The 26,546-nt window shown below is 36.2% G+C and overlaps 10 protein-coding genes and 11 long non-coding RNA genes across 21 annotated transcripts, besides 1 other annotated feature; 13 read left to right on the top strand and 8 right to left on the bottom strand.

Annotated features, from left to right (window-relative positions):
- Positions 1 to 135: 135 nt before the first annotated feature.
- Positions 136 to 4,098, bottom strand: spc24. Its single transcript, NM_001022046.3, has 3 exons — positions 3,866 to 4,098; positions 3,483 to 3,818; positions 136 to 3,352 (listed from the first exon to the last, which is right to left on the bottom strand). The coding sequence occupies exons 1-3, from the start codon at positions 4,017 to 4,019 to the stop codon at positions 3,246 to 3,248; spliced, it is 597 nt and encodes a 198-aa protein (NP_596128.1). The 5' UTR covers positions 4,020 to 4,098; the 3' UTR covers positions 136 to 3,245.
- On the top strand, positions 270 to 879 carry tif512 (putative translation elongation factor eIF5A). Its single transcript, NM_001022048.3, has one exon. The coding sequence runs from the start codon at positions 290 to 292 to the stop codon at positions 761 to 763; it is 474 nt and encodes a 157-aa protein (NP_596130.3). The 5' UTR covers positions 270 to 289; the 3' UTR covers positions 764 to 879.
- Positions 1,241 to 3,248, top strand: rrn7 (RNA polymerase I general transcription initiation factor subunit Rrn7). Its single transcript, NM_001022047.3, has 2 exons — positions 1,241 to 1,652; positions 1,717 to 3,248. Exons 1-2 carry the CDS (start codon positions 1,542 to 1,544, stop codon positions 3,217 to 3,219), a joined length of 1,614 nt encoding a protein of 537 aa, NP_596129.1. The 5' UTR covers positions 1,241 to 1,541; the 3' UTR covers positions 3,220 to 3,248.
- On the top strand, positions 3,288 to 4,105 carry SPOM_SPNCRNA.5803. The gene has a single exon (NR_195154.1). It is a non-coding gene; the product is annotated as a non-coding RNA (long non-coding RNA).
- Positions 4,106 to 4,232: 127 nt separating this feature from the next.
- SPOM_SPNCRNA.5802 lies at positions 4,233 to 4,494 on the top strand. Its single transcript, NR_195153.1, has one exon. It is a non-coding gene; the product is annotated as a non-coding RNA (long non-coding RNA).
- Positions 4,363 to 8,641, bottom strand: sfc3 (transcription factor TFIIIC subunit Sfc3). The gene has a single exon (NM_001022045.3). The coding sequence runs from the start codon at positions 8,607 to 8,609 to the stop codon at positions 4,590 to 4,592; it is 4,020 nt and encodes a 1,339-aa protein (NP_596127.1). The 5' UTR covers positions 8,610 to 8,641; the 3' UTR covers positions 4,363 to 4,589.
- Positions 4,868 to 8,840, top strand: SPOM_SPNCRNA.1546. Its single transcript, NR_150435.1, has one exon. It is a non-coding gene; the product is annotated as a non-coding RNA (long non-coding RNA).
- Positions 8,841 to 9,501: 661 nt separating this feature from the next.
- Positions 9,502 to 11,035, top strand: rnh1 (ribonuclease H Rnh1). Its single transcript, NM_001022044.3, has 2 exons — positions 9,502 to 9,822; positions 10,007 to 11,035. The coding sequence occupies exons 1-2, from the start codon at positions 9,755 to 9,757 to the stop codon at positions 10,731 to 10,733; spliced, it is 795 nt and encodes a 264-aa protein (NP_596126.1). The 5' UTR covers positions 9,502 to 9,754; the 3' UTR covers positions 10,734 to 11,035.
- On the bottom strand, positions 9,673 to 10,541 carry SPOM_SPNCRNA.5801. Its single transcript, NR_195152.1, has one exon. It is a non-coding gene; the product is annotated as a non-coding RNA (long non-coding RNA).
- Positions 10,928 to 15,762, bottom strand: cdc6 (DNA polymerase delta catalytic subunit Cdc6). The gene is made up of 2 exons (NM_001022042.3): positions 15,453 to 15,762; positions 10,928 to 15,400 (listed from the first exon to the last, which is right to left on the bottom strand). Exons 1-2 carry the CDS (start codon positions 15,679 to 15,681, stop codon positions 12,369 to 12,371), a joined length of 3,261 nt encoding a protein of 1,086 aa, NP_596124.1. The 5' UTR covers positions 15,682 to 15,762; the 3' UTR covers positions 10,928 to 12,368.
- hen1 (S-adenosylmethionine-dependent methyltransferase) lies at positions 11,197 to 14,044 on the top strand (the record flags this gene model as incomplete). Its single annotated transcript, NM_001022043.3, has 1 exon — positions 11,197 to 14,044. The coding sequence occupies one exon, from the start codon at positions 11,197 to 11,199 to the stop codon at positions 12,331 to 12,333; it is 1,137 nt and encodes a 378-aa protein (NP_596125.1). The 3' UTR covers positions 12,334 to 14,044.
- SPOM_SPNCRNA.5800 lies at positions 15,734 to 16,532 on the top strand. Its single transcript, NR_195151.1, has one exon. It is a non-coding gene; the product is annotated as a non-coding RNA (long non-coding RNA).
- efc25 (Ras guanine nucleotide exchange factor efc25) lies at positions 16,005 to 19,852 on the bottom strand. The gene has a single exon (NM_001022041.3). It carries the CDS (start codon positions 19,320 to 19,322, stop codon positions 16,359 to 16,361), a length of 2,964 nt encoding a protein of 987 aa, NP_596123.1. The 5' UTR covers positions 19,323 to 19,852; the 3' UTR covers positions 16,005 to 16,358.
- Positions 19,853 to 19,931: 79 nt separating this feature from the next.
- On the bottom strand, positions 19,932 to 20,583 carry SPOM_SPNCRNA.406. Its single transcript, NR_150802.1, has one exon. It is a non-coding gene; the product is annotated as a non-coding RNA (long non-coding RNA).
- SPOM_SPNCRNA.5799 lies at positions 19,969 to 20,496 on the top strand. The gene has a single exon (NR_195150.1). It is a non-coding gene; the product is annotated as a non-coding RNA (long non-coding RNA).
- Positions 20,584 to 20,777: 194 nt separating the features above from the next.
- On the top strand, positions 20,778 to 22,755 carry SPOM_SPNCRNA.5798. The gene has a single exon (NR_195149.1). It is a non-coding gene; the product is annotated as a non-coding RNA (long non-coding RNA).
- On the bottom strand, positions 21,465 to 22,592 carry cdh1 (SSU rRNA dimethylase). Its single transcript, NM_001022040.3, has 2 exons — positions 22,427 to 22,592; positions 21,465 to 22,368 (listed from the first exon to the last, which is right to left on the bottom strand). Exons 1-2 carry the CDS (start codon positions 22,559 to 22,561, stop codon positions 21,580 to 21,582), a joined length of 924 nt encoding a protein of 307 aa, NP_596122.1. The 5' UTR covers positions 22,562 to 22,592; the 3' UTR covers positions 21,465 to 21,579.
- Positions 22,756 to 22,780: 25 nt separating the features above from the next.
- Positions 22,781 to 23,016: an LONG TERMINAL REPEAT.
- Positions 22,926 to 24,818, top strand: SPOM_SPNCRNA.5797. The gene has a single exon (NR_195148.1). It is a non-coding gene; the product is annotated as a non-coding RNA (long non-coding RNA).
- Positions 23,440 to 26,314, bottom strand: fbh1 (DNA helicase I, ubiquitin ligase F-box adaptor Fbh1). Its single transcript, NM_001022039.4, has 2 exons — positions 24,419 to 26,314; positions 23,440 to 24,378 (listed from the first exon to the last, which is right to left on the bottom strand). The coding sequence occupies exons 1-2, from the start codon at positions 26,226 to 26,228 to the stop codon at positions 23,552 to 23,554; spliced, it is 2,637 nt and encodes an 878-aa protein (NP_596121.3). The 5' UTR covers positions 26,229 to 26,314; the 3' UTR covers positions 23,440 to 23,551.
- On the top strand, positions 24,983 to 25,327 carry SPOM_SPNCRNA.5796. The gene has a single exon (NR_195147.1). It is a non-coding gene; the product is annotated as a non-coding RNA (long non-coding RNA).
- On the top strand, positions 25,746 to 26,488 carry SPOM_SPNCRNA.5795. The gene has a single exon (NR_195146.1). It is a non-coding gene; the product is annotated as a non-coding RNA (long non-coding RNA).
- The last annotated feature ends 58 nt before the right edge of the window (positions 26,489 to 26,546 follow it).

The raw sequence follows: 26,546 nt of genomic DNA, 5'->3' as shown, positions 1-26,546 counted from the left end.
AAGTTTAATTTAGGTGTTGTTTATCACCCTGGTTTCGGCGCTTCCATCAGTGTTAAGCCTGAACAATTTAATGTAATCTAACGATACGTCAAATAATTATGATGAGTTACTTTACGAATTTTAACGTTGCAAAGGTATACTTCAAATAACATGTATTACGTTTTACTTCACTGCACTTAGTTTGGTTGCTTTAGGGTAGGGTTAAAGCAATCTCACATGGAAAAAGTAGTCACATTTAACAAATGGGAAAGTGATGGGCATGTTCATACAGAAAGAGCATAAACCAACAATGGCAGAAGAAGAACACGTCGATTTCGAGGGTGGTGAGGCCGGTGCCTCTTTGACCTTCCCTATGCAATGCTCTGCTTTGCGTAAGAACGGACACGTCGTCATCAAGGGCCGTCCTTGCAAGATCGTCGACATGTCCACCTCTAAGACTGGTAAGCACGGACATGCCAAGGTCCACATTGTTGCCCTTGATATCTTCAATGGTCGCAAGTACGAAGATATGTCTCCCTCTACTCATAACATGGACGTTCCTGTTGTCAAGCGTGACGAATACCAACTAGTCAACATTGATGATGGCTACTTGAACCTCATGACTACCGATGGTACTACCAAGGACGATGTTCGTCTTCCCGAAGGCGAACTCGGCAACGAAATTGAAGAGGGCTTTGAAGAGGGTAAGGATTTAATCATTACCGTTGTCTCTGCCATGGGTGAAGAGATTGCTCTCGCTTGCCGTGATGCTCCCAGCGCCTAAATATAAACCCTCTTCCCTTTAAAAATGGTCGTTTAGTAAACAAGTTTTGCTCCTCCTTTACCATATTCATTGTTTGTTTAACGATTTTTGTAAATAGAATGTTCTTTGGAATCTGTAAACGTAAGACTTCTTATATATCTGATAGTTTTAAGATAAATTAGATTATGGTTATATATTCGTACTACGGGTATGTATCAAACTGCTTGATGGCTGTTATTTTCTCTTTTAAATGTATCAGTAGCACCTTTTCTTCAGCCTATTTTAACTTTCCTCAATTTTTATCCTAGTTTCAACCTTTATGTCTCAAGGTTGGATACCCGAGGTAATATATAATCTAGAGTGGACTTGCAGTTTTTATATAATGGCTTTTCACAATAGTTAATCAATGTATGCACTATCTACCAAGCCGTTACAACTCATATGTATTAACGTGGCGCCCGTTAGATCTCAAAAACTGCCTATCGCTACTGACTGACTAACAGTCTACTGTGATACATTTGTGAAGGATTTATCCAAAACTATATAAACGGTATTTCGCAGCTGAAAGAAAATCTGTTAGGTTTTTTCAGTCGATTCATACTTTCCAAAATATTGGTAAAATGCTGGCATAGCAGTTTATAAATAACAACACCGTTAGAAACTGTGCAGATCTTTTTACAAATGCTTACCTACTTGAATACCCTTTAAGTGTTTTGTTCTCTTATTTTTCTTCGTCTATAGTTCACTGTTTGTACTTTTAAATAAGTCTGCATCTATTTGCATATCCAGTTCCTTTACAATGGAAGGCAATTGGTTTGAAGGTCCGCCTTGTTCTGTAAGAAACTGCAAAAGTACTTGGTATTTTAAAAATGCAGGTCAAACATTTTGTCGTCGTGGTCATGCTCAACATGTAAGTTGTTTTTAATAGGTTTGCGCTTTAATGAATGTTCATTAATAAAATTGTTAAATTTTAGGGAATTGAAATCGCTCAAGATGATGAACCTGGTGCAGGGACTTTTTATCAAACTCGTAAAAGAAAGGTTGTTCGCAACCATCTAGACACTGGAGATGAAGATGAGATTGTTTATGGTACCGCTGGTAGAAGCTTATATCTTCAGGCTTTTCAAATTATTCTTCAACTTCAATGTCAAGCGTTAACTACGAAACTCGGATTTGACCAAAGAATAGAAGGCATGATACGTGACCTTTGGGCGCTTTACCTTTCCCTGTCTTATGAATCATTTACTTCTAGTTTTCTTTCCCTCAACCAAAATTCAACGCAATCAGAATCATCAGATTCGGATTTTGATCTCATAGATCCTGAGAGTCAACCGGGAGCTGATCCGAGCTCAAGAAAAACGAAGGAAACTTCTCAGTCGCATTCTATATCTTATCCTCGGCTTTTATACTCTTCTGCCTTTATTTATGTCGCCTGTCTTTTACTAAGACTGCCTCTGACCATTCATAAACTCGAAGTTTTAATAAGGAAAAATATTATTCCATATTATAGAGCGTATAAACAGATACCTCTAAAAATATTTAAAAGGCTTCAAAAAAACTATGTAAGGATGCTAATTCCTTTTCATTATCCAACGTATCAACGCATACAATCCGCTGTCTTGACATTGGTTGACGTTTTAGTATCTAAATACGAACTAAAAGTTCCTCCACCTAATGAGCCATTGATACTTTTTGAGCTTATTAACAGTTTCTTTTTTCCCTTAGAAATCTTCATACCTGCTTCTCGTTTACTAAATCTCGTTCACTCGCAGATTTCACTTCAAGGTACCTCTAGCGATAATTATCAAAGCAAAATACGCAGTGCTCAATCGATACATGAAAAGTTATCTGATGCGGAGGTTATGTTACTCGCTACCATCTTAGTAGCAGCAAATGTATGTTATGGGTTTGATGATGCCCAAACTCGAAATTCCAAATACAAAGACTCGATGTTCACTGTTAAAACCAACTGGAACATGTGGTTATCCCAAGTGCAAAAAATTAATGAGAAAGAAAAAGACAAGTTCTACGAGATAGACGAGCAATCCATTTTGACGCTCAATAACTCTGAAATGGATAAATATTTTCAATGGTATGAAAAAGAGTTTGTCGAAGAAAACAACCCAAATAATATTCCAGAAGGAATTCTTAACGTATTTCCGATTCTTTCGAAAGACAGCCATTTACAAGAAAATCAACCTACAGATATACTCACCGACGAATCCGTCATTGCTGAAGATGTAAAGTTAGAACAAGTGTTCAAACCTGTAGGCATTAAAGAGTCTGATAAAATGGACTTTTCACGACGAAAGGATGCTTATATATCAATGCTTCCTTTTTCACCTAATACAGAAAATACAGCTCATCGGGTTACTATCATGGTAGCCAAATTGTATAATATCAAATTGGATTCTCTTATAGCGGCCATTCGTTATGTTGAGTCATGTTTAAAAACCGGTATACACAATCAAGATTAAATAAATAAATAAAATAATAGTGCCATCTATTTTTTGTCCTTACTATCATCAAGCAAATCCCAAAAATAATTAGAATAAAAATATGGGCTATACTTGTTGCTGATTTGTACCGTTTGCAAATCGTTTTCGGTATCTAGGAAAGTGTGAGTAGATTCGAAAAACAGTTTTAAAGTTCAATTTTAAAGCTTGAATTTTTCATATCATCAAGCTTTTTAAAGATAAAAAATTGAAAGGTAAATTCAAATTATGAGCAAATGACATACGTATTATAACCCTTTTATTCCCAGTGTTCTCAGCAGTTTCTAAATCGAAGCCTAAAGAATGATAAAAGTTCAGCTTTAACATATTCGCATTTTCCTCTGACTGACATATGTCTTCAGAAGTATTTTCGCGTTCCTCAAGTTGTAGTAGCTGTTCCTTCATTTTCTGCAATTGAGATTCTAAACTCATAATTTCGTTCTCAGTGATATTCAACAACTTGGCTATCCTAAATTTCTCCTTTTCCCTGCTTAAAATCTCCTCAGCGTGTTGTGATGACTCTGCTGTTTGTTTTAATGACTCCATAGCCTGGGTAGATATTTCTAATTTTCTTGAAAGCACTATTCACAGTTAATGCATGGTCGTTTATTTCTAGATTAAAACTAACCTTTAAATTTGGTTTGAGATCCTTCCAATTCTTTTTCTCTGAAGCTCTGTATCTGTGCGCGAATGTCTTGAATGTTTGAGATGGTTTTCACATCTGGTGCAATTTGAAAACCAGCAAGCGTGGACCGCATAAGTTCAATTGGACTGTCTGACATATTTACTTCTCTTTTATTTATGTTCTTTTGTGTTTAAAAAGTAATTTCTTTGAAAACTTTCAACGTGGTCGTAACGTACGAAAAGGTACGAATGATGCTACCGTAAATAAAGTATGGTTAGAAAATCAACCTTACTCTACTAATATATATATATATATATATATATGCATACGTAAATTAGTTAAACAAATCTACATGATGCAGGTTTTTTCTTTTTTCTATAGGAGCTAAAGTTATGTACATAAAACAGAAAGAAAAGAGATAACCTCGATTCAAGTTTTCTTCACCTTTTCAGCAAAACAGTCGATGAAACCTTTTTGATTTTTATACGATATAAAGTTTAGATGGAAGAAAACGCGAAATCAGATTAATTCAAAACACGCTAATATAATTAATTATAGATTAGAAGCAGACACAGCGTGGTATCTTTTAGATAATTTAAAAATGAATCCTAAATACTGTACAAATAAACATTAAATCGTTGCTTGTAATATAAATGTTCCAAATCGACAAGCCTATTGAAAGAAAATACTCAGCTTGCATCATCTCATCATGGTGACATTTAAAAGGCTAAGTTAATTTAAAGAGATAATTATGGTTTAGATATAAGCCATCCTTTTCAATAGCGGCACCTGCTGCTATAAAGTAATCAAGTACTTCGTTAAACTCACGGGGTTCTAATCCGGGAAATAGTAAGTTAGTCAGTTGGGATCTCAAGATTCCGGGTTTTCGAAGCAGTTGGTATACAATGGACTGCTCGATATTCATCCATATCATCTCAATAAGCTCGCATTTACCATTTAACCATAGCCGTGGCTCATGCGAAGGTGGAGTTGCCAACTTTTCAGTAACACCATAATTTTTTTTAGATTCACTTTCTTTGCCGCTGAGAACAAGAGTTACATTGATATTGTCATGTTCTAGCAAACGAGTACGATAGCCTTCAGATAGACCATACTCATTAAACTTGCTTCCGACTATAGATATTTGCAACTTTCCTTGAGATAATAAATCAAGGATACATGCGAGAGTTCCACTGTTAGATGTTTCTTCAAATAAATGATTCTTATGATTTTGAAAACCCTCCAATAAAAATTTATTAAATCGCTTGGCTTGTGACAATAAAAATGGAGGTAAAGGAGACTTGAGGGAACTTGCAAATTTCTCCGTAAACTGGAAGTTTCGACCAGGCTGCAATCTACTGTTTTCTGAATTAACTCTAGTAATTATTCTCTTATCCAATAATTCTTGATGAGCAGCGATGAGAATATCTTCTGGATACTGCATAAGACGTTCTTGCGAAAACCGAGCATCATATGTAGCGTCTGGGATGGCAACGATGCTCTTGATAGTAGACTTCGCATCAAACAACTGACCTTTCTCACAATTCTCATCCCCTTCATTATTTTGTTTGTCATTTAAGGAAAGCGGCATGGTAAAAGGCATATCACAATACGCATTCATTTTCGAGGCAACTGACAGGGAAGGATCAAATATCATTTCCCGGAAATTAGTTTCTTGTTTAACAACCTCTATATTGTAAGTTTCATAAACGTCAACGAGGTCTCTCGGTAACCTAGTAGTAGCAAGATTTGAAGAACTAATCATATAAGGTCTACAAGACGCCTTAACATATGGGGTAGGATCAAAATCATCAACAGAATCAGGATATGGCATTAAATCTTTTCTTGAGACAGCATCTTTGTACATTTGCTGCCAATTTTCTGATAAAAACTGTTGCAAGCCTTTAAATTTTGTATGTTGTCTAATGGATAAATATCTTCTAGTAAGAGCATATATGTCCCGGTTAGGAAAGCATTTCTGTACAGCCTCCCATTTGATTAATCTGTTGGTCCCACCATAATAAATTTGAGTAATAACAACCGCTCTAATCAAGGTCTCATCCTCATCTGATGTAAAATCATTTTTGAAGCGTTTAACTGAACGTTTGCTTGCATGTTCAGTTGAAGAAAAATAATCAAATTCCTCCACTGAAGCGTATCTATCTTTCCGCAACTTTTTAGGTTTTTCTACTGGGCTTTTCTGTTGGGTATTTTCGTGCAGTGCGAAATCGGGAGCCAATGATTCTAAAAGTTGTTGCGCGAGTCTCATTGGATCGTCTTTCTCCTTTTCATTTTTCTTCACCTCCTCTTTATCAACAGGTTTAGTCTCAGAAGATTCCTTGTGACGTTTTATTTCCGCTGGCATAGATTTACGCCTTGACAAAGAAGTATTCCTTTTCAAAAAATCGACATCTACATCTTTTAATATTTCTGGAGTTGATTGTTTTTCGATTTCAGGAGTTGTAATTTGAGCTCTTAACTGTTGAAACCTAGGTGAATCAGGCTTCATATCGTATTGTACCACGATATCTTTTCTAACGAGCTTCCCAAGTCCATTGTTTGTTGCAATCACTAATTTACGAACCTTTTTCTCTTGCATTAATTTTTCAAGGGTTTGCTGAAAAGTTCTCCTATCCATAACGGTCCTAGAAGTTTCCGGGTTTCGTCGCACTTTAAGGTCTGCCAAGTCTTCAAACATCTTTCGAGATATTTCAAAAGCCCCATTCTGTTCAACGAGATAGGAAAGAATTAAACCTTTACGTTGTAGGAATATAAAGTCTACAGATTCCAAACGGCGCTTTTTCGTAGGGGATGAAAAGTTAGCCATTAGACTGCCTGTCGAATGGGATAATTGTGAGTCTACTGAAACGGGATAATGAAATGAAGAGTCTAAATCAATTGAGCTTTGAGAATCAGAGACTTGTAAAGAAGATGTGTTTCCATATTTTAGGTGATCTGGCGAACTAACCGTGAAATTCTTCGAAGGAACACTTGATGACACGTTCAAAAGAGGCTCCAAATGTTCTGCTTTTTTAACATGGTCTTCATTAAATTCTGGGTTTTTTAGAGGAGCAAGGCCTCTATAAATTCGTGACGTTTTCGAGGGTGTCAAAGATCCTGCTATGCTTAGGTTGCTACTAGTGCTAGGGGTAGAAATTGTAGCATTTTGGATGAACCCTTCGGAAACTGGTGAAATAGCAAGGGAAGGTAGATTATTTTCATTTTTAGAGGGCCGAATGGGAGATGAGGTTACAGAAATATTTGCAGATTTTCTAGGTCTACCTCTTTTTCTTGGCAATAAAGTCATTCCGTCGGGAGATACTTCCGCATTAGATTCCATATTTCCCTTATGATGTAGAGAATTTAAGAAAAGGGAAGAGTCAATTGGAGAAAATTCACCAGCGAGTGAGTGAACGTGAGGTAATAGCTTCGAAATTGTTTCGGCAGGAATGCCATCTCGAATAAGGCGATTTAACTGAGACTGAAGCGTAAAGTATCTATATTGTCTCGACTTTTTAGTTTTATCTTCAAATCGAGTAATACTCATGTGTGAGAGATGGTTTGGCACACTGGAACGATGTTCCACTAAAGAACCAAGGAGCTTAAATAAAGGTTTGTTAAAACGTATTCCTGTAAGGCCACTCAAAATTTGTAAAGTGATTACCCCATGAAATCCGGCATTTCTGATTAAGACAAAACACTGGAATTCCAATGGACGAAAACGAGACCATTGGGGAAGAGTAGGTCCAACGTCGGCTAGTGGCTGCAAAAAGGAAGCATCAAATTCTTCTTTTGACGGAAGGAGTGGTTCTTCTTCCTCTAATTCATCGTCTTCTGGAATATCATCCACTTCAGTAAAATCAACGTCGTCCTCAGTTGCGTCTAAAGATGAAATGTAAGGTTTTATAAATTGTAAACAGCGAATGCAACGCTCTGGAGAGTTAGGAACAAAAGTAAGGCATTTGCGAAGGTATCCATTATTGTGTAAATATGTAACTTGTCGAGCATAATATCTTCGTTCCCAGCGACTGTGGTTTAAATTCACCATCGCACGAGCATCAACATGACGGCAAATTCCGTTACGTGAAGACTGAACAGCATCACATATATTGCTACGAATTTTTTCAGTGTTATAAATTTGCTTACCAGATACCTGAGCAACAGTTTCGTTAATTGTGCTGTTCTCTGACTCAAATCGCTTTAGAACTAGCAGAGCAGTTTGTGCTCTGCTTCGATTAATGGCAACCTTTGATATTAAAGAAGCATCTTCTAGCGCTTGAATACGACCGTAAACGCTTCGAGGCTCCTGCTTAGTCTCCTTACATAATTGGATTCTATCAACACCTTCCTGCCTATATCTAGATATGCAAGACAATAATTCAAAGGCTAAAGGTTGAATTTTTGAATCTGTCTTCGTCTTGTAAGTGAGAGTAAGCCATTGCCTGTCTTCTGAAGCGAATAAGCGTATACGAGCGCGTAACTCAATCGTGATATCTTGGTAATTCCAAGGGATTTCTTGCATTTTACTTCGTAATCCAGTGGCATCTTCATCTTCAATCCAAACCTCAATTCCATCTTCTTTTAAAATTAAAGGCCACACAAATGTTTTATAGTTATCGTCTAAATTTTGTACGATACCTTGCCGAAAAAAAAAATTTGCAGCAAATTCCCATAAACGATCTATGCTACATCCCGATGATCCATCCAAAGCAATTTCTTCTGAGCAATGCCGAATGAGTGAATCCATAAGGGCGATTCGAACGCTGGTTCTAACACTATGTACAAAAGGAAAGCGTGGTTCGAGAGGTGAAAGTTAGTGAAAATAGTGATACTTTATGAGTGTTTTTAAAATTTTGTTAAATTTTATACAGAAGAACTTAAAGACATATTTAATATACTTTAACCGATGTATTGAGTTATACGACTGCTAAATAGTATACCGACACAATAAACGACTAAATCGGTTCACATTTTAATATGCTCTTATTCAGTAAGCAGATGGTAGCTATTATGAGTATATTCTCATATGCCAACCTTGTAACCGAAATGATGGTTACATAAAGCACAGCTCTAAATGATATATACAGCTGATAAAACAAAGTAAGAAAACTTTCTCAAAACTTTTCTTTTAAATATGAATTCTGGAATATTGAAGTGAACGCTAAAGTCCGCAAAACTGAACATTTAATTAGCACTAAATTGAAAAGGGCACATGGTGGAATAGTTTACAAATTTTCTGCTACGCGCGGCAATACCCACTGCAAAAGCATAATCTTTTCTCTGACTAAAAGATTCTTTTTAGAATAACAATTGCGCAATTTGCAAACTACTCAGAGGCCAACAGAGATGAGGATTCTTTATGAAAGTATAATCTTAAAAAGGTAAAATGACTTAAACAATTATTACTAAACAAACAATACATTTTTCTGCTTGTTTGAAATTAGACTACATTAAATGAGCTAAGGACATAAAATGAGTATTCTATATTTAAGGAGCTTTTAACTAATAAAATATACTATCAATTGTGTATTAATTTTAATGTCAGGCGGTATAACAGTCGCGGAGATCTAACTAGCTTACCGTAATATAGTGTGCAGAGATTATGCAGCTAGTAAATAAGCAAACCCGTTTTATTATGTATCGTACTGCAGTAGTCCAGATATGTGACATTTCCTGATGCTCTACCATTATTAATCGTCAATTGAACTCTTTTACAAATTAATATAAATTTATAAATCCAAATCCTTCTTTTTTCTGCACTATTTTCAATAACTCATAAGACTACAGCTCAATTTGTCAACTACAAGTATTTTTGCAAAGTTTTGGGAAAAACTCCCAAGTTTTACTAAGTTTTACTATTTTAAAGCTATTTTTGAATCTTCGCATTACGAAATGGGTGGAAATAAGCGTGCATACTATGCAGTAGCGCGTGGTCGAAATACTGGTATATATAGTACATGGTAAGACTGCGTATCTCAAGAAAATGGTTTCGTTGTTAAATATAAGTTTCACGTTAAGCAAGTTTCGATACGGTCGTATGCTTTGCTTCAATTCAATCTGAATCGGTTTTTTCAAGATGATCTCTTATTAACATTTCCTTGATGGATACACCTTGTTGTTTAACAAACTCTTACTAATTTTTAGGGATGAGGCGTCGGATCAGGTGAAAGGTTATGGAGGTAATCGCTACAAGAAATTTGACAGCTATGAGGCTGCTCAGGAATTTTGCAGGACCGAAGGAAGTCGCTACTCCTCGTCTTCTGGCCCATATCGCCGCAGTACAACAAGTTATGGGTACTCTCCATATTCTTCTAGTTCCTCAAATTACTCTGCTAGACACTCCGATAAATATAGAAAGAAAATTTCTAGAAGTTATAGTACCGAAAAAGATATTGAAATATTTTCGAATGACACTCATGAAAAATCAATTGCGTGCTCGGATCGACAGGTCGTCTATGCTGACGGTTCTAGTTTGCGAAATGGGAAAAAAGGAGCTGTTGCTGGCTGTGGAGTTTTTTTCGGAAATGATGACCCAAGAAATATTTCAGTACCGTTGGCTGGGGAAGAGCAAACCAACAATCGTGCGGAATTGCAAGCCATAATCCTAGCCCTTGAAAATACATCTGGCGATTTGACCATCCGCTCTGACAGCAATTATTCCATTAAGTCACTAACCACATGGCTGCCTAAATGGAAGAAAAATGACTTTAAGACTAGCAATTCACAACCTGTAAAAAATTTGGATTTGATCAACCGCGCTTCAGATTTGATGAGTGACAGAAATGTTTCGCTAGAGTACGTGAAAGGACACAGTACCGATTACGGTAATCAACAAGCCGATATGCTTGCTCGGCGAGGAGCTTCTGAGTAAATGGTCATCTATGATGAGCGCTGTAAAAAATGGATATAGGTACATTCTTTTGAAATTTGCCGTATAATTTTCGTCTACTCTTCGCTGGTTGTATGTGCTTTTTTTGTTCTCGTTTTGCATAATGCTACATATTTTATTGTAATTAAATATCATGCTATTATAACAATTTTAAAGAGGAAATTGAAAAGTATAGATTCGGAGCTAAGATAATTTTATTATTTAACGTTGAAAATGACACTTCGCACTAGTCAACAATTCCCTTTTCAATTAAATTTGGTTCGGTGTCTTAACGGCAGTCATCGAAATCATATTGCAATGGACTTAGCAAAGAATTAATAACAATTCGCTTCGTAATGAATTTGAAAAGGCTTAAATAGTGGTTTTGAAACGAACATTCACAGTTAATAGGTAGTTATTTGACTAACGTGAAGAAAGTGTACCAAAAATACTTTGAGTTTAGACAATGGGTGTCTCTAGCTTTTACCCACCTTTGCATGTACAGCGTCGAAGGAAATTATTTAAAATACTTCAAGGAGGCTTCCCTGTGCGATCTTTGTTAGACATTGGATGTGGAGATGCTCGTTTTCTATCATATTTAGTACCTTGCAATGATCAAGTGCCTATAGAATTTCTGGCCGGTATTGATATTAACGAACAAAGTATTGAAAGAGCTACTGAGGCTTTACAGGTTAGAACCGAAGACTTTTTACAACTACGTTGGCGACCGCTACATATTGAATTATTGCTTGGTAATATTAAAGATTTTACTCATTATAAACATGTTGATGCGGTTGTAGCTTCAGAGTTTATTGAGCATTGTCAAGTTGCAGAGATTTTAGCCTTTGAAAAACTTGTTTTTGGAAACTTGAAGCCCAATGTTTGCGTAGTGTCAACTCCGAATTTTGAATTTAACACAATCTTTGAGAAACTATCAACCTTGACAAGTAGTATATCATCTCGTACTTCTACCAATTTTAGACATCCTGAACACGTTTTTGAATGGGATCGAAAAGAGTTTGCTAAATGGGCTTATAAAATTTGTAAAAGATACCCAGAGTATACTGTTGAATTTACGGGCTGTGGTTTGCTAAATGATCTAATAGATGGTGACGATTTGTTACATTTTCGCCCATCATCTACTTACGGTTTCTGCACCCAAATCGCAGTATTTCATCAATCTAAAAACAATGCTGCTTCTCATTGCTTCTTAAAAGACCAAAATTCAAGCATCCTTCTTTACAAAAAGATTACATACCCATTTATGGAGCAACTATTTCCTCCAACAGTGCAGCAATTTATGAATCTTCTGAAAAAAGCATTTTTTGATCATTTATTTGGACGTCACTGTTTACTTTTATTCCAGGTTATTGCTGGCAAGTGTGCTTTGTCAGTAAAATTACCTTTCTTGTTTATCTGGGAGTCTTCGCCTCTCATTCGACATGCCTTCCATTATGATGATTCAATTTACTTATCATATTGTCCTGAATTAAAAAAAAGCAAACATAAAGGTATAGCTTTGGCAAACTCGTTTAGTTTTCGCATTGCAAAAGTACTTAAGAAAAGTAGAATTTTTATTATAACTTTTCATCATTACGTTTGATATACACATTTAGTAATTAAAAACATCCATCTTTTTCACCAGGACATTTCATCAAATCTTTTCAGTAAGTCAACAGATTGCTGAAGTTTCTTGTGTTCTGCAATTCGCATATAAAATATGGGGCAGTCTCTACTGGTACAAATGACGTCTTGATGCATACTTCCTTGGCATCGCTGACATTGAGTCCATAAGCGAGCAAAACGAACTTCTAAATCATTCACTTGAGCAACCTGACGTTGATACAGTTCCGCCGATCTATTTAGACAATTCTCACATAAAGCAGTTTTACCTTTTTTTATGGGAGCTTTGCATCCAAGACAGGTCTCAACCTTTACTGCGAATTTCATTATTCCTCCAACACTGGGGGCTGCCATGGAAATCGTCCGAGTATGGTCACCATGAAGTAAAGAGCTAGCTTTTTCACCAAGAATAGGCTCAAAAATTCTAAGCAAAGGTTTGGAGAGTTGATTTTCCAAATAATATTTTGCATCAATAGGAATGTTATTTTCCAATACATATATAGGGTCCTCCGACCTCATATAAAATTGATCACCTTGTGCACCTTTAATAATAACGTATGCAACGCGATCTCCTATGGCTGGGGCGGAGCCAGCATCTCGTTTACGCATTCGCTCAGCCAATTCAACGTGTGCCATTTTGGCAGCATAATCAGTTTTTGATAATGCCTTTGTGATTACAAGTTGTGACATATCAATTTTGTTTTGTAACAAATCGGAAATAACTTTTTTTGTAAACAACTGTGCACCCTCTACATCCTGATCAATTAACATTTTTCTCAAAGCTGTGTCAATCACATAAGATACTAGAGGACAGTTATCTCTTCTGACAGTTTCTATTCCTTTAGAGTCCATTTTATCATAAGTATCTGTACGAGTCCAAAATAATCCTGCATAACGTTTTTTGGAAATTAAAAGATATGGAAAGTACACTTTCTCAAACTCCAGTTTAATAGGATTCGGAAACTGGTCTGAAACATAATTAGCTGCTTCCTCTCCTAATTTCATGGCTTCAGGTAACGTTTTAACGCCAAACTTAACCATAACAGAATCAGTGTCACCATAGATTACAACTGCATCGTGAGAGTATCCATTCTCAATTCTGTATCTCTTTTCTACAACATCCTTGGTTTTTTCAATCATTTGTCGACCATAAGAGGTAACAGAAGAAGAAATTGCTAAACACGGCAAACGTCCGTTGGTAGCACCAGTAAATCCATATACTGAATTAGCACTTACTTTTAAAGCTAGCTGTCTACCATCCAAAACAGCCTTTTTGAATGGGTCCGTTTCCTTTTTTAGATCTGCTTTTGCTTTCTTACGTGCATTAAGTAAATCAGCTAAGATAATAGGGAGTAGTCCTTTACGAACATGTGGTTTAACGAAATAATCTCCGTTCGGAGTCACTGAGTAGTCAACATCTTGCTTAAGTTTTAATAATTCTGCAGTATTTGAGTCAAGTAATGTCGTATAGCATAAATTATGGGCTTGCATAATCGAAGGATAAAGTGAACTAAAATCCAGTGTTGCAATAGGGGTATCATAGTATCCTTTAATCGGTTCAATGACTGTAGCACCTTCATATTGCTCATCTGTTCCATTTACACGTATATTTGGAACAACTAGGTCATGTTGAAGAGCTTTGCGAAACAATTGAGAAATAACTTTAATCTGTTGGCCTCTAGCAAGAAGAAAATTAAACGGTACACCTGTTACTCTTGCCATTTCAGTATAGTTAACAAAACACATTAATTTGTCCATTAAGCGTTGGGGTAAATATGCATCTTTCAGACAATAAATAGCTAAACGTCTTCTAGAATCGGCAGTGCCATTTTGCAAGTCAGTGATGATAGAATAGTGTACATCTTCTTTTTGCTCGCCTAGAAACTGAGAGCAGACTGCATTTAAAGAGTAAGATCGAAGCTTAAAATCACGCTGCATTACTTGTAACATATCAAGCTGCAAACGCCCAGGAATACTAGTGGTTTTGCTTTCACGAGTACCATATGCTTTACTTGAAAACGTGGTTTCCTTTGCGACAGAAAAAAAATTATGAATACGGCCAAGTAATGGGAAATTGTGAATGCGTAAGCTTTTTGCTCGATCCAAGAGGTAAGGGATATCAAAGTTGCAGATGTTGTACCCAATTAAAACATCTGGGTCAACATCACGAACAAATTTTGACCAACTTGAAAGCATTTCAGCCTGATTTTGAAATTCATATACTTGTGTTCCAACGATTTGTGAGCATGTATCAACACAAAAGACATTACGAACAAAAGGAGTGGAGTCTCCATACTGCGTTACTATACTTGCAATTTGAATTACAGGGTCAATAGAGGGATCAGGAAAAACGCCTTTGCGACCTGCGCATTCAATATCAAAGCTCATGATCCTCAGTGGGGCCATTTTAGACCACTGGCCTTCAGCTGGAAGACTGATCAAGTCTTTGTAATTAATCCAAGCTTCAATTTGACAATTAGAAACTCGATTCTGGTAACGAAATTGATATTTTGAAGCAGGAAGATGAATCCAATTCATACCAACAACATCACAGTCAATCATGAATCTAAGAAGATATTGCGTATTGCTCTCAAAAGTAGTGACACCGACACCAACAGGGAAAAGCTCTTCGAAGTTGAATTCTCCTCTTTCAAATACATTTCGTGCTCGAGATAATATACGAGGGTTAGTAGTAAAGATTTTAATGAATGGAGATTTTTCATTTCCCTGAAATCCATATAAATTTTCCTTCATCTCTATAATGCAATGATCGATCACACCCCCATTACAAGTAGCATCTAAATCTTGTGTGAAACGTTCTAGCATCTCAGGTCGAAATCCAACCGGGGCTTTAACATAAAAGTACGGAAGGAATCCCACAACATGAACAAGGATGCTGTTTCCATTGTCAGTAACACCAAACAAACGAATTGAAGGTACAGATCCTTCTGTGAACTCCTCACTATCGATTTGCTGAAAATAAATATCATCCTTCTCAGGATTTATTGCAGGTAAAGCTGGTCGTTGCCACTGCTGATCTTTTGAAGCTATCAAGGAGTCAGTATACTAATAAATGGTTAGCTATCCAAAAAACCTTACATTTTATTTCATCTTGGTCCAATTGTGAAGCGTATTCAGCCAGCTCATCCTCAAAAGATGAAGTTTTTTCTTTTGAGGATGAGCCCTTTTTATCACCATATCCATTTCTTTCGCTTAAACGTCGCCGTTTGACATCTGTAATTTCGCCATGAATTGAACCATTTCTTCGGGGAAATGGATAGTTTTCTTTATTTAACACGACGCCCTCATTTGAAGACCTATCTGTCATTCTAGTAATTAATTTTTTATTTATTATGAAAATTAGAACAGAAAATGGTAAATAAGGAAGACACCAAGCTTACATGCTCTTGGTTTTTGGTAGGAAGACGAGCAACTAAAAGGGTTTTGTAGGTAACAACAAATAGGTACTTAGGCGAATATCTTGTAGGTAAGTTCAAAGCGTACACCAATAAATTTTGGTATGAGTGTCAACTGCTGAAAAGGTAAAACCACATTAAATAGGTTAGCTGTCAAATTACGATGGAGAAAGAAATCAAATATACAAGTTTATACCAATCTCCATCAAGCTACATAAACCACTACTTAATGTATTCTTGGGCATAACAAAAGACTAATTTATTATTAATGGAAGATATTAGTAATAAAAAGGACGCAATTGTCCAAAAACAAAAAGAACTAGATTCCAAGCAATAGGAATTAAGAAAACTGAGCAGAGTCATCAGCCTACAAACCGACAATTCCGATAATTTATTCTGAGACTTTGTTTACCAACGCCTAATGAATAATACAACATCAAGGTCATGTCAGTTAAACCAATACGATAACATTAACAGTAAATACGTAAAGAGATAGATTAAAAGCTGTGTCTGAAAGACAACTAAAAGAGCGAACCCTATACGGGCTAAAACCAAAACGGGATTTTAAGAGAGGGGTAAAAAATAAGATTTAAGAAGAACGAGGTTCAAGTGAGAGTGATTTATCAAATAAATAGGACAGATCTTGGTTAACAAAGCGACACCGATGTAAAATATAGCTTTGAAGATCAGTATTAGATTGCATTTCGTAAGAGGAGGATTGGAATCGGCACACATCTGCGACGACATCGGCAAGTCGATGCCGCTTATTAAAACTTAACAGATGTGGAGATGAATCAAGAACATCGGGGTTACCTTCATCGATAAAAGTCAAGTCACTTAATATGACACCCAAAAACGGTACGCAAGGAAGTTCAGCCTTGCGAAGTAAAGCACGATAAGTACTGAAATTTTTCTTTGTTTCCACGATTTCACGTAAACCAGACAGACATATTATGTCTTCAGCTTTAACAAGTTTGTACGCTGCATGTAAACGATAAATAGGAGCAGAATTTAAGGCAGAAACAATAGACATTAGAGTGGAAAAGTTTTGGAGGGACAAGCACTTGTAGGCAGTTTGTATAAAAAAGGATATTACTGCTGTACGAGCTTTGGTATTCTTTTTCTCTAAAATACAATTGATTATCCAATAGGTGAAACAATTCGAAAAGTTTATATAATTTCGGACAGCGCTGCGAGAATCGCGACTAACCCAGCTTCTAAATATCCATTCCCTCGAAGGAATCTGCTTTAGATAATCAAACTCCAATAATGTCATCTGGGAAGCAAATTCTTCAGGAGTATAAGCATATACGTTTAAAGAAATAAAAGTAGCCATGGGAGAAGATAATAGGCGTTGGGTTAACGAATCTGGAGGCTCTTCAGTCCAGAGATTGTCAATTTCCGATAAAATTACACTGCCAATATGAAAAGATGGAACAACATGGTCACGTAAAAAGGTACGCATCTCCGAAATCAAATAAAGAGTGTTACGGGCTTTTAAATCTTCAAAAAAGTATTTTTGAACCCACAAATTCATAACGGTGCAGACGTTCTTCTTGGTAACAAAATTATCTCCCTTTTCCCAAGAACTATATGCTGTAGCATCTAATCCTGGTGGCGGTAACTCGTGAAACAGAATGACAAGAAGCGTAAACAATTCCTGGGGGGTAGTGAACGTTTTATAAGTCAAAAGAAACGAATGGCGAAAATCTTTGTTCAAGTGAACGTTCTGGACAAGGTAATGCACGAGGGCCGGTAAAGTTCCACCTTTAACATTGTTATCGCTTTGCACAACTTTATTGGTTAACAAATTATCCAGCATCAAAATTGATTGCAAAGAGTTTCTGCCAAGTGTTAAGGTATCCTTGCTCATCTCGCTAACAGCGGTAAAATCAGAACTTCTAGAAATTCTAGTAGTACCTTTGTTAGTTTGACGAGCCGGTTCGTCATCTTTTGCTGTGTTTGCATTTGAAAACTTGTTTTCAAACTCTTTTGTTGCTAATTCCTGCATCTCATCGACGAGAGCAGCACGTACTTTAAGAAAATCACAAACATTTTCAAATAAAGTTTGGAAAGCCACAGCAATGGAAGCAATCATTGTAGGCATTGTAGAAAAATCGTTTGAGTGCTCCATCATCAAGTCTTGAGATGAACAAACCAGATCAGTTAATAAATCATAACAACGTTGCTTTGTAACAAAGTAAGATTGGACTGCAAAGTTTGTAGCTTGCTCGCACTCACTTAAATCTTTATCAAAGTATATCGACATATCCCAACTTTCAAGTTTGTTGAAGATTTGTTCAGAGTGGCTAGTAATTGTGGAACAAATTTCAAAGACATACTCTTCATCGGCAAAATCAGAGAAGTTTTCAATAAATTCATCACAATTTTTCAATAAAAACCATACGCACTTGTCGAGTTCGGGTAGGCAAGGCTCAAGCAAGCGTGTTCGATATGCTGATGAAACAGCAGACAAACCATTGTTGGTCCATTTGCCCCCGAAAGGAGTATTGGGAACAAAAGAAGGGTAGTAACAAAAGCGACTAAGGTATAAACTATTATTTGCACACAGAGTAAAGAAAAATTGTAAATGGTACAGAAAATCCTCAGCGCTTTGCTGTAAGCGGGGAAAAGTGTGGTCTGGAAAAATAAAAGCACGATTCGAGAAGGTCAGTACAGTTAATCTCGAAAAGTAGGGAATTATCTTATCAAAATGTAATTTAATGGGGTTTTCAAACTCAAAGTTTTGCAAGAGATTGTGTTGGAGAAGATAAAAAGTCCCGGTCTGCTGGCAGAGATTGAAGAGTTCTTCTTGGAGAGAAAGAACGAGTGATGGAATGCTCAACGCATCTCTAGATTTTATAGCAGAAAGTAAATGAGTGAACAAATAAGAGAATTTTTCATAAAAAAGAAAGAGATTAATGACTCTGTCATTAAGGAAAAGATCATCAGAAGAAGGAAGGGGGAAAAAAGGACTATTTACGAAAGAAGAATTGGGTCGCAAGGAGGACTCGGTTTGTAGTAATGAGTTAGATGAATTTGACAAAGATGAAGAATGGTTAGTACGCACAGGACCAATCGAACATCCAGACAAGGGCAAAGAATGAACAGACGCTTGCATGTCTTCAAAGGGAGATGAGGGAGGAGTGAAATCGCTTACATAGCGAATTTCTGGAGAAGCTCGGGTATTTCCTTTTAAAGGAGTTAACGGTGAACGAGGTGAAGGTTGTCGTGTAAGGGAATGGGTTGAAGAGAAACGATCATCGAAGGAGCCCTTCAAATATGGAAAGGGAGAAGTCGATGATTTATCAGAGGAAGGAGTGGGTAAAGAACCAAAATAATCGGACTCGCCATTCTGATAAGAGGAACCGGCTGTGTAAGTAGAGGAAAGAGCGTAGGAATCAGACATAGTGGAGGGAGAAAGAACACTCTTGTCTGAAAATGTGGGAGAAAGAGAATACGTAGAATAACTAGGAGTACTGGGTTTGGAAACAGAAGTCTCAAAACCCTGCCTTGATTTGAGGCGTAAACGATCCAAATTTGGTCTTCTCATTGTAGCATTGACGGTCTATATTATCTATCTATTTATTTTACCTCGAGACTTTGATATAAACAAAGTATATATGTTTGCTTAATTTAAAGTCACTTTAGGGTAGACAACGGCGAGTGAGTCAGGGAATTTTAATGTTTCTGCGAGGCATATCCTCAATTTTAAAAAGAAAAACAAGTTAAATAGTAGCAGTATAAAACCAAAAAGACCCCACGCACCAAAACACCAAAAAAAAAGGGTTTTTTATGAGTATATAAGAAACAAAAAGATTTTAAAAAAAAAATGAAGCAAAAAACGAAACTAAAAAGAGAAAAGGGAAAAAAAATACACCAAACTAATGAGTACAGGGAAGAAGCATACGCAACAGAACTACGATGCCACACGAAGTCCAACTCAGAGCAAGCTAGGCTCCGTATAAATATAATTTTTAAATGGAAATAAGTTAAGGAAAAGTGTTTTCAATTGCTTTTTTTTCAATTCCAACCAACTTTTACTATTTCAACAGCCCCCTTGTTGTAGTAGGTAGTGGTTGTGAATACTCTACCACCGGCTCTACCACTTTTGTGACTTTGCGATTAGTGTACAAGCGAACAAGCTCTTTGTCACTTTTGAGATGGGAAATTTTTTTCGAGATAACAATTTGTCAATTTTTGAAAATGCCAATAACATCCGGCCGCTATATGTTTTTTATTGAAACGTGAAATGCACAGACGAACAGAATGCTTGAAGGCCAAACATATGGCATCACGCTTTTTGCCGCCTAGGTTCCCAGCAAGTGTAAACCTTTGTATGGAGGAAAACACAGGCTTCAGGTTGACGATTTATATGGATTGTGAAGGCACATTCAGTATACCACTTTCACCACTACATTTACTAGGTTAACAATTTGAAATTCCCTTTGGAAGAGAATTGGACAAAGCTGCAAAACTCCTATGTCTATCAGCGGGAAAATGGATAGGGCCCGAAGAAGTGTCGCATTTTGCTAAGCGAATCTCAAAATGGTCGATATTGGAGCAGACGGCACTAAACTTTTGATCATGGATTTAGAATGGCCGAATGAATTAGAAAGAGCGACGGAGTATACCATTCATTTGATGAATGTAATTTGGGAAGTTGTTAGGGGTGTTCGATGGGTAATGTTATTTTGGTAATGAATTTGATCATATATTTAGCAATAATTTTGACAATATTTTTTAAATAAATTTCATTGATTCTTGTAAACATTTTCTTCACTTTGTTATCTATTTAATTTGATTTTGAACATTTTACCTTTTCTTTTAAACGTTTACTTAACTTATTTTCCATTTTATTTTACGGCATTTCAATTTTTATTTATTTTATTTTCTTATTTTATTTTATTTTATTTAATTTAATTTTATTTGCTTTATTTTATTTATTTAAATTTTTTTTTTCTTTACCCGTCTTTATATATGTTTGCTCCCGCAAGTCTATTATTTATCCTTAATTATAATAAATATAAACAAATGTGCATCGTCAATTCAGTATTAATGGTAGGGCATTTGTTCCCTTGAATAGCTTGAGAATTTTTTTTGTTTTACTTCATTTAATGATTTTATTTGGATTACGCTAATGTTGCGAATGCAATTGCTTTTTTCCCTGAAGAGGCCTTTAGGGAAGAGTACGGTCGGGAAATGAACGAAATTTAATGTGACAGGTTATTAGATTAGGAGAAATGTATGTGAAACTAGGGCATATCTGTTATTTTTGTTAAATCGAAAAATGGGATTAAACTAACACTAACACTACCACTTAAGTCATTTTTATTTTATTTATTATTATTTTTTTATAATTTGATAAAAGCTTTTTTCTGAATTGATATTATTATTATTATTCCAACTTTAGGCACTGACCTTCTCATTCAGTACCTATATGGTTCCTACATTACTTTGCGTTTAGATAGTAAATACTGCTGTTATTCAATTATTACAACTATATCTGTTTTCCAACGAATTTCCTTATTTCTTACAACTCTTCTTCCACTATTTTATGTATAGATTTATTTTATCTTTTATTTTTTACTTTTTAAATTAGTATAAGCATTGATTGTATTCTTAATGTTACCATCATTTCAACCAACTGATTATATATAAACTCTTACTGCTGTTACAAACGTCCCTATTTCTATTTTAATTTTTTTATATTTTCTGTTTTTACCTAACATTCCATAAAGTTATTATCCCAAAAACCCATAAATGATCCAATATTTAACGTTTCAATGGAAAACCCCATCCTGACCCCATTAAGCAAAATGAACGCCAACCTGATGGAAGGCGTGCAACAGAGACAAAAACTCTGTTTGTCCACACTTAGAAGCTCGGGCATCTTGAAGATTGCATTGTTGTAAAACTCCGTCAATCAAAGATTTTACATCAAAGTCTTCCTCAACCATGCGTTCGTTTTGCGAACACCACGTGCGATAGTTATTTTCGACCATTTCGATAATTGAAGAGGTTTTAAAGCAAGCACCAATGGTTTTATTTTTCCTTAAAAACACAATCCGTAACAGACCATCCCATTCCTCAAAAGCCAATGGAGGGGGTGGATTTTTTGGTTCTATCCGAACAACACTTGATTCAACCAAAGGTGGTGGTCGAAAGTTATTCTTTCCAACTTTCATGATATGCTTGACGTGAGCCCACATTTGCACATTGGCGGATAATCGACAGTACAAAGGGTCACCAGGCCTTGCAACCAAGCGTAAAGCAAATTCTCTCTGGAACATAAGAATTGCCGCACGAGGAGCCGGTCTCTGCTGTAATAATTTAAATACCAATGGTGAGGAAATTTGATAAGGCGTATTAGACACGCATACATCAAAGTAAGGAAGGTCGGTCTTAATCACATCACCAAGTACCACCTGCAATTTCTTTTCCTTTGGTGTCCCTTGCACACGCTTGGTGATTTCTGCAGCCATTCGGGGGTCCATTTCAACAGCAATTACTTTACGCGCCTTCTCAAGCATCCTTACTGTCAAGTTACCAGTACCTGGTCCTACTTCCAAAACAGTATCGGATTGCTTCAAATCAGCCTATTTGTCTTATGTTAGAAAATAAACCTCGTTGAAAAATTATCGCAATTTTACCTACCTTATCCACAATTCCCTGAGCAACCAGTGGGTTTTTAAGGATATGCTGGCCAAAATCTTTGTTGAATTTGAAAACTGTATTCCTCACTTCTGCATCAGAAGCTGCATTGTTATTCCTAACCCGAATCTTTCCCATGGCTGTTCTCGTAACCAAAAGGATTTGGTACAGGGCAAAAACTAGTTTCGCAGGTTTGCAAACTGCTGCCGTTTAGTGAAGCAAATTCTTCTCAGTCGTAATCAAGTTAGCGAAGTAAGTTAATTTTTAAATGTTAACTACACAGTTTGGTATCGTTTTCAACGATATGTAGAAGTGCCGTAAGTTTTTCTTGTGACCTATCATATTGCAATACGCAGGCAATCTGAGTATAGGTATTGTATTATCTAGGTTTCAATGTTACCTATCACAAATATAGCTTATAATTGAACCTCGTTCCTCAGTTCAGTTGGAGCTCTATTTATAATATTTATAGACACTTGTCAACAAAAGGAATCTATTCATATAGACGGGTAGTCACCCGTGATTATCAACAAACGGATCTTAACTAGTATTCCAACATATGACATATAGTGACACGCAACGTAGTGTAGTATGCTGACACGCTAATAAAGGCAAACGACCTTCGGTACCTTAATTCTAATACAAACTGTTTATAACTGCGTTATATTGTTAGCAAAGCCACTTAACGAGAGTATCAAAAGTTTGTTTTTTGTTTATTTAGCGTTGCGTGGGAATTCAGATGATGGGAAGTAATTTCTTGCTTGCTAGTTTTTGAAATCATCTTTATGTATGTTTTAGGTATAAACACTTAATTGGGTCATCGACTCACTTAATAGGAATCTTTTAAAGCACAAATATAACTTGATCTTCTGTTTATTTACACGAAGGGTTATTTCCATGGCTTTCTGTGTGTAATACTACAACTACTTTTAACTCTAACATGGAAAGTGCAGCGACAGATTGATATGAGTTTACGTTTATAAGCGAAATAGTAACATAGCTCTATAATGAAAATGTCCACACGAATATACATATTATTAAATGATTATATATTAAAGGTTGTAATAGCAATAGTACATCAATCAATATGGCTAAAATAGATTTTAAAAGAAACAAATCAAATAGTTTCTACTGATCATGTACAGCAAACAATTGATTTTCAATAAATAGCATCGATCTTTTAAGCCGTTCAGATGTATTCGCAATATAGTTCTGCCAAGCGCCTGAAAGAACTCCAAAAAATATATCCCATACTGATTTCTCATTTGCTTCGACCAAAAGATTGTATCCTTCAGCAGGGGTTTCATAAAAAAAGCTAAACTTGTCAATCTGCCAGTCGACAAAAAGAGCAACTTTTCCAGGTTGCAGCTGATCTTCCGTTAAAATGCCACCAGCAAAACGAACAAGTCCGCACTCTAATGCGTATAATTTGGTTATAGTGTCATTAAGGATAAGGCGTTTTTTAGCTCGCGTAAGAGCAACATAAAGGATATTGATTTCCTCTTGCAAGTACCTCGAAGATCCAATTCGTGAAAAAGAAACACTATCAAATTTTGGTCGAAAATCATTACCCAATTGAACATTATCCCATTCAAGACCCTTAGATTGATGTGCTGTTGCCAAAATAATACCGTTGTCACCATCGTCTTTAGAGTCCATCAATCTTTTTTCACAATTGTCCAATCGGCTCAGAAAGCTTTCACTAAATAATTCGTCGGCCATATCATATACTAAAGCCAATTCGGCATCTTCTTCGGCTGAGTTTTTTACGTGCACTTCAAATTCTCCCCAAGAGGAAAAGTCTTTTAACTTTGGGTGCGAAGGGCGCTGCCCATGCGCTAGTTCTGAACCACTTCGCAAAAGTTGGAATGCTTTTTTCCTCATTGAGCCAAGAATAGCAATGGGTATCTCCTTAGGTAATGACACTGATAGCCGAATCGATTGTAGGATTAATTCTGTATACGTTAGCTTTTATCAATATAAACCATTGCAAACCTTTATTAGTGCGAAAAATAATCGTATGAGGAAAAAATCGAAACGCTCCACTAACATTGTTGGGATTACTTGCTGAAGACCAATACGCATGGTCATTTTGTACCCCTTTAAGCTTAACGTTCTCTCCCTTTAATGAAAGCAAAAAATTTGCATATTTTGCAACAGAGTTTCCAAACCGGAAACTCTTAGTAAGGCACAGTTGCTTTGTGGAAGGGTACAAATTTTCATTGAAAGCACATGCATTTGCACCACGAAAACCATAAATGCATTGGTGTGCATCCCCAACGATGACAATTCGGGCGTGTTTCTGACGATAAATAAGGTCGACCATACACGGAGTAAAATCTTGAGCCTCGTCAAAAAGAATGTAGTCATATTTTGAAAAAATATTAGGGAATTCATACAAATGTAATAATTTCATATATGCATCAGGTATGAGAGGAGCATGGGTATATTCAAAGTTTACAATAAGAGACCACAATTTTTTTGTATAAGCCAAAAGCTTCTCTTTAGAGAGTTTTGTAACTTCCAGGCTTCTTTTACTTATATGACGAAAACCAAGCTGCCAGTCAGTGGAGTGCATGAACCTATTTAATGTAAACATGATATGAGAAGCTACCAAGCTAGCGGATGGTGTACCCGGATTATTTTTCCGATTTGCCTTTGGAAATGCAACTTGCAAAGACAAAAGTGAAGCTATAGTAGAATTTGATAATTGCCGCTCAAGTTTAGCTTGCGGCAAATCGGCCTGTGCAAGTATAGCACCATAAGCAAGACCATGCATGGTGGAGCATTTGACATTAAATGGAAATCGTAATTCTGCGTCTTCTTTTGCGGCCTTGTTAAAAGCAACATATAAAATTTTATCTTTTGGACGAGACTTGGCAAATTCCAATAATGCTTTGGTTTTGCCAGTACCAGCGAATGCTTTAACTTTTAGAACCTCTCCTGGGTTTAATTGACATTCAACAATCATTTTTTGTTCAGAGGTAAGGCCCTTAGTGTTAGGTTCATCATAAGGGGATTCAATGACAGCTACAATGTTGTGAATCCTAGTACACGAAGTAATTAGTGTTTGTGAAAGTGGGTCACGATAATGTTCATAATCTGTGCGGACTACAGTAAAGATAGAGTCCAGAAAATAAGCAAATTCTATAGCGGACGTTGAAGATAGCATATAAAGCGTATTGAAAAAATACCACAAATCATCTTCAAATAGTATCCCTACGAACAAACTTAAAAGCAGATTGCTAGTAGTAGTCCTACTTTTTAGAGAAGATATAGCTTCTCGAGCTGCAGGGGAGAAAAAGCTTTGAACCTGCATGCATATTGAGCTTATCCATTCTAAAGGAACATCATCTATGTGAAAAAAAGATGCTTTAATAGAACTTCCAAGATGATCAACTGTATGAGTCTCACTGACAAGATGGTCAATAGCATGTCCAATTTGTTCCACTTTCATAGGACCCGGGGGAAGCCCACAAATATTTTTTATTTCATCTGATTTACTATAGTATTCTCTCTCAGCTGGTGTGGATGAAATTTGGGTGCCATTGACAAATCCATTCATCGCTGAGCTCGAAACACCAGCAGCATAAGAACCACGAAGCAATCGATTTCGACGAATTCGTAACTCATAATTTTTCTTTTTCCAAAAAAGGTCATTAGAAGAGTCTAAAATAGTTTGAAAGGATGGGAATACACGTATGAAACTTTGGATATCCTGAACAGAAAGAAACCTGCAGATCAATGGGATAATTTCAAGTGGCAGTCTATAAAATTTGCAGCTATGTAAATGTTGAGCACTCATATAACTAAGAATTTGCTGACTGGGTGCTTGACTGAAAAGAAAGAACAAATTGCATTAGAAGAATTGCTTGTTGGTTGGGTATGTGCAAATTTAAGAGTAGTAAAAATACCAGAACTAGTTTATGAATGAGCAACGAACATTAAAATAAATCCAATCTTTTAAAATAAAATACATTCCTTAACCTATATAATTATTTCTCTCCGAAGCATGCTGTCGTTACAGAAATACTTTAACCATCTGCAAATTGAAAGAATTCCCATAATTTCTTATGTAAAAGTAAGTTTCATTGAATAAATAATTAACTCAAAAAGACTCTAT

The sequence above is a fragment of the Schizosaccharomyces pombe genome, assembly GCF_000002945.2.
Source record: "Schizosaccharomyces pombe strain 972h- genome assembly, chromosome: II".
Classification (NCBI taxonomy): Eukaryota; Fungi; Ascomycota; class Schizosaccharomycetes; order Schizosaccharomycetales; family Schizosaccharomycetaceae; genus Schizosaccharomyces; species Schizosaccharomyces pombe.
Note: the sequence above shows the minus strand (reverse complement) of the source record. Positions and strands in the feature narration are given on the sequence as shown.